Source organism: Arachis duranensis, chromosome 4 (assembly GCF_000817695.3).
Source record: "Arachis duranensis cultivar V14167 chromosome 4, aradu.V14167.gnm2.J7QH, whole genome shotgun sequence".
NCBI classification, from domain to species: domain Eukaryota; kingdom Viridiplantae; phylum Streptophyta; class Magnoliopsida; order Fabales; family Fabaceae; genus Arachis; species Arachis duranensis.
In genome coordinates, this window is record NC_029775.3 from 107,552,589 (window position 1) to 107,556,735 (window position 4,147).

The 4,147-nt window shown below is 33.2% G+C and overlaps 1 protein-coding gene across 1 annotated transcript; it reads left to right on the forward strand.

Moving 5' to 3' along the window:
* Positions 1–699: 699 nt before the first annotated feature.
* LOC107485637 (ribulose-1,5 bisphosphate carboxylase/oxygenase large subunit N-methyltransferase, chloroplastic) lies at positions 700–2,880 on the forward strand (the record flags this gene model as incomplete). The annotated part of the gene is given in 6 exon segments (XM_016106175.3): positions 700–780; positions 981–1,153; positions 1,577–1,679; positions 1,744–1,875; positions 2,051–2,173; positions 2,503–2,880. Coding segments are annotated over 6 exon segments (699 nt in total), but the record flags the coding sequence as incomplete, so codon positions are not given.
* Positions 2,881–4,147: the final 1,267 nt, after the last annotated feature.

Here is a 4,147-nt window from a genome sequence, read left to right on the forward strand (position 1 = left end):
GCTTTTGATTATTGTTCTTATTTAATTTTTATTAGTGCTTCTTATCACTTTTGATTTCGAAGGATATGTGTGTGTGTGTGTGTGTGGCTTTTGATTTTAGGCAAGGTTGGAGTTCCCCGGCAATTGTTTGTAACAAAAAATCCATCTACTATCCCTTATGAAATCACTAAGGCTGGGATGAAGTTACCATTAGGTACCTATCTTTATTTTCTCATTGAGGTCTGTACTTTCTTTTGATTAGGGTGATGATTATTTAGAATGTGATATGTTTTATTAACTGAGATATATGTAGCATTTCAGAAACAAGCCAATCAACCAGGGTAAACAGAATCTATATATAGACATTTTTTATTGCTGTTATGCTTCCATATAATTCTCATATAGTTTTTTTTTATTATGGTTATGAAATCTGGGTTCTGATTTTCTGAAGGATATGTGTGTGTGTGTGGCTTTTTTTCCTTTTTTCTGAATTACTTAAAATGCACAAGTGTTAGCTTGGATCTGTCTTTTGGTTGGTCATCCTAATAAATGGGGTTGCTTGGTGGTTTAGTATTAAGGGTTGTTCTACCTACTCTGTTTAACTGTTTTGAGGGTACGATTTATAATATTAGGAGTATGTACGGTCTATTCCAAAGAAATTTTCTTATTATGATTTTGCCCATGAAATTTTCTAACTCCAGTTTCTTTTCACTGGTTTAGGTGGATACCTTTTTGGATTATGATAATTTATCAAAGGGAATTGTCTTTACTACAGATCGGCCGTATCAACCAGGTGAGCAGGTAAACATAGATTGAAAGATTGGAATTTGTTATCTAGGATAAAGTTAGCACAAAGCAAACAAGTTCCAAACAAAATGATAAGCTATTAATTGATTAAAGCTTTATTTGATCATGATATTTTCCACCAGTATGGCATCATCGGAGTAGTTTAAGCGTTAAGTCCAAAGATTAGATTTGACTGCTTGTATCATACTACCTAGGTGTTCATTTCATATGGAAAAAAATCAAATGGGGAGCTTCTATTATCGTATGGGTTTGTTCCAAGGGAAGGCGCCAATCCTTGTGATTCAGTTGAGTTGTCAGTGTCACTCAAGAAATCTGATAAATCCTACAAGGAGAAATTAGAACTCTTGAAGAAGTATGGATTATCAGGGTGAGTACCTAGAACTCCAAAATTTTACCACCATTCGTATATGGTTGAAGTTCCTTCTTTTTGCTTCGATAAAGATATTTCAAAAATAGTTCTAGTTTGATCCGTAGTTATTTGACATTTTCTAATTTACATAATAGCTTTTCCCAGGACAAAGTGACATGTCCAAAATATCCATTTTTGAACTATGGAACACTAATGAAAAATAACTAAATGTACTACAATTTTTTTTATGCAAATTCGTTATTTTTTAGAGTTTTATTTATTTACTGATATAGCTTCCTTTTTCATAATGGCCATAACCTTTTGTTTCTTACTCTCTCTTGATGACTTTATATTATCTGATATGCCTTTAAGATATCATTCTGAATGAATACTTTTAACTAAAATTTGTACTAATTTATTTTGTTCCAATTTTTTTGTCAGATCTCAATGTTTTCCAATACAGATTACTGGTTGGCCATTGGAGTTAATGGCTTATGCTTATTTAGCTGTTAGTCCTTCAAGCATGAGAGCGCAATTTGAAGAGGTATGAACTAAACTAACTTTTGTGAATTATTTTTGTAAAACTCAACTAGTGATTCTTTTGACAGATGGCTGCGGCAGCATCGAATAAAACTACCATCAAGAAAGATTCAAGATATCCTGAAATAGAGGAGCAAGCATTGCAGTTCATACTTGACAGTTGCGAATCCAGTATATCGAAATACAACAATTTCTTACAGGCAGAAAACCTTTTGATGCCTTCATCTCTTACTTTTAGAATGGTCATAGCTTTTAAGAACGTTGTGTTTTAACAGTTGTCAGCTTCTAAAAGTTAATACTAGCTATTCCTCTTTTGCCTGCATGCTAATGGCAATTATCATGGATGAATGAAGTGAATGTATGTGTTTCTTGCAGGCAAGTGGATCTCTGGATTTAGATGTAACTTCTCCGAAACAACTCAACCGTAGACTTTTTCTGAAACAGCTCGCGGTGGACTTGTGTACAAGCGAGCGAAGGATATTATTTCGTACTCAATATGTAAGTTCATCCAATTACACACTTTAGCCAGTATCTTAATTTTCACTCCCACTATTTAAATGGTTATAAATTGGATTGGACAACTGTAAAGGGACACAGCCATGAAAGTTGGGAATTGGAGGGGCGGGATCAAGGGTATACATAATATACACATTACACAATATATAAACAAATATCAATACTAATAAGAGTGAATCATCAAACTAACTAAGGTAACTCTTCTGTTTAACGAAGTGTTAAGAACTCGAATATTGCCTTATGTATGCAGCCATTAAAACTCTTAGAACTCTGCAGTTGATGTTGTTTGCCTTTCAATGATATTATTGTAGATACTGAGAAGAAGACTGAGGGATATGAGGGCTGGTGAATTAAGAGCTTTAAAAATCTTTGATGGGCTCCGAAATCTTTTCCAATGAGACCATTCATACATGGTAGTCCATATAACTTTGTCCCGGTTTTACCCTCCTTGTTTTAAAAGCATGGATCTCACCTTTTAATATTATGAAAAATTTGCTGAGGTCATACATGGTAAGTTTCTTTGTATAATGTAAGTCAAAATTTTTACACTAAAATTAGCCATCAATATATTTGTGTATAAATATATGTGTTCAATTTGTTTTCAATGTGTATTTATATTCCAACATATATTTTATTTCATATTAATAGTTGATTTTGAGGCAATTGAAAATTTTGGCAAAAATGAGAATGTCTACCACTCTTATTCTCTTTCTTACAGTGATAATATTACGACATCGTAAGTTTTTAAAATAAATTGTATCTCAACATTTAATTTTTGTTATCAATTTAAAAATTAATAGCATGTAATGTTCTTGTAATGAATATTAAATTTTTTAGCAAATGAGAGAACTAACAGGATATAAGATTCGTGTTTTACTTCAACACCTCCTGGATAGTGAACACTTTATGGGTTAGCAATTTTTTTTGTTAGAAGTGCTTCCTAGATAGTTAGAATACCCAAAAAAAAAATAGGTGGCACCGTGCTAAAGGGATGGTATTTGAATAAATAATCTGAAAAGAAGGATCTTTTTGTCAGAAATTAATTTGTAAATAGATTTAAAATTGGTGAAATGCTGAAAAATGAATGAATGGTGTGTTATGTATAAATGTGGAGCTGGTAATGTCAAAAGCCACAAAATGTAACCTGCATTTTGTGTAGGACGAAGATCAAGAAAATGTTGCATCCTGCAAAACGCAACTTGCGATTGGCAGGGCAGGGTAACTAATTTTTGAAACGTGCCAAGGTGTCTCCTGCATACAGATAGGAGCAGTTTTTGACCAGTCTTGAAAAAGGCAAAACGCAAGCTGCGTTTGTCAGCCATACAGGGCAAATCCCAGGTTGCGATTAACAGCCTCTCTAGCTGCATGTCCGATGCGTGTAATGGAGGGAGCTTACAAAACCAAAACGCAGGTTCCTATAAGAGTGAAAAAATGTCAGTGAAGAAGAGTGAAAAACGAGAGTGAGAAAGCAAGAGTGACCAAAGGTTACTGAAGGAGGAAGGTTGGCAGCCTCCCTAGCTGCATGCCCGACGCGTGTAATGGAGGGAGCTTATAAAACCAAAACGCAGGTTCCTTCAAAGGTGAAAAAACGTTAGTGAAGAAGAGTGAAAAACGAGAGTGAGAAAGCAAGAGTGACCAAAGGTTATTGAAGGAAGAAGAGTGAAAAAGCAAGTGTGGGAGAAGAAGTATACTGTGAAGGGTTAGAATTTGAGGGAGGAAAAAAAAATGATTCGTAATTTTACCAAATCGAAAGAACACATTATTAAATATCTGGATCATCTTTAATGAGTAAGTCTTTTTCAATTTGATTATCAATAAATAAATATATTTATTTCTATTTTAAATAATAGTTTTATTATTAGTATTATTATTATAATTATTATTATTAGTAGTAGTAGTAGTATTGCGGTTATTGTTATTATTATTATTATTGTTAGCCATTATTATTATGCTTTA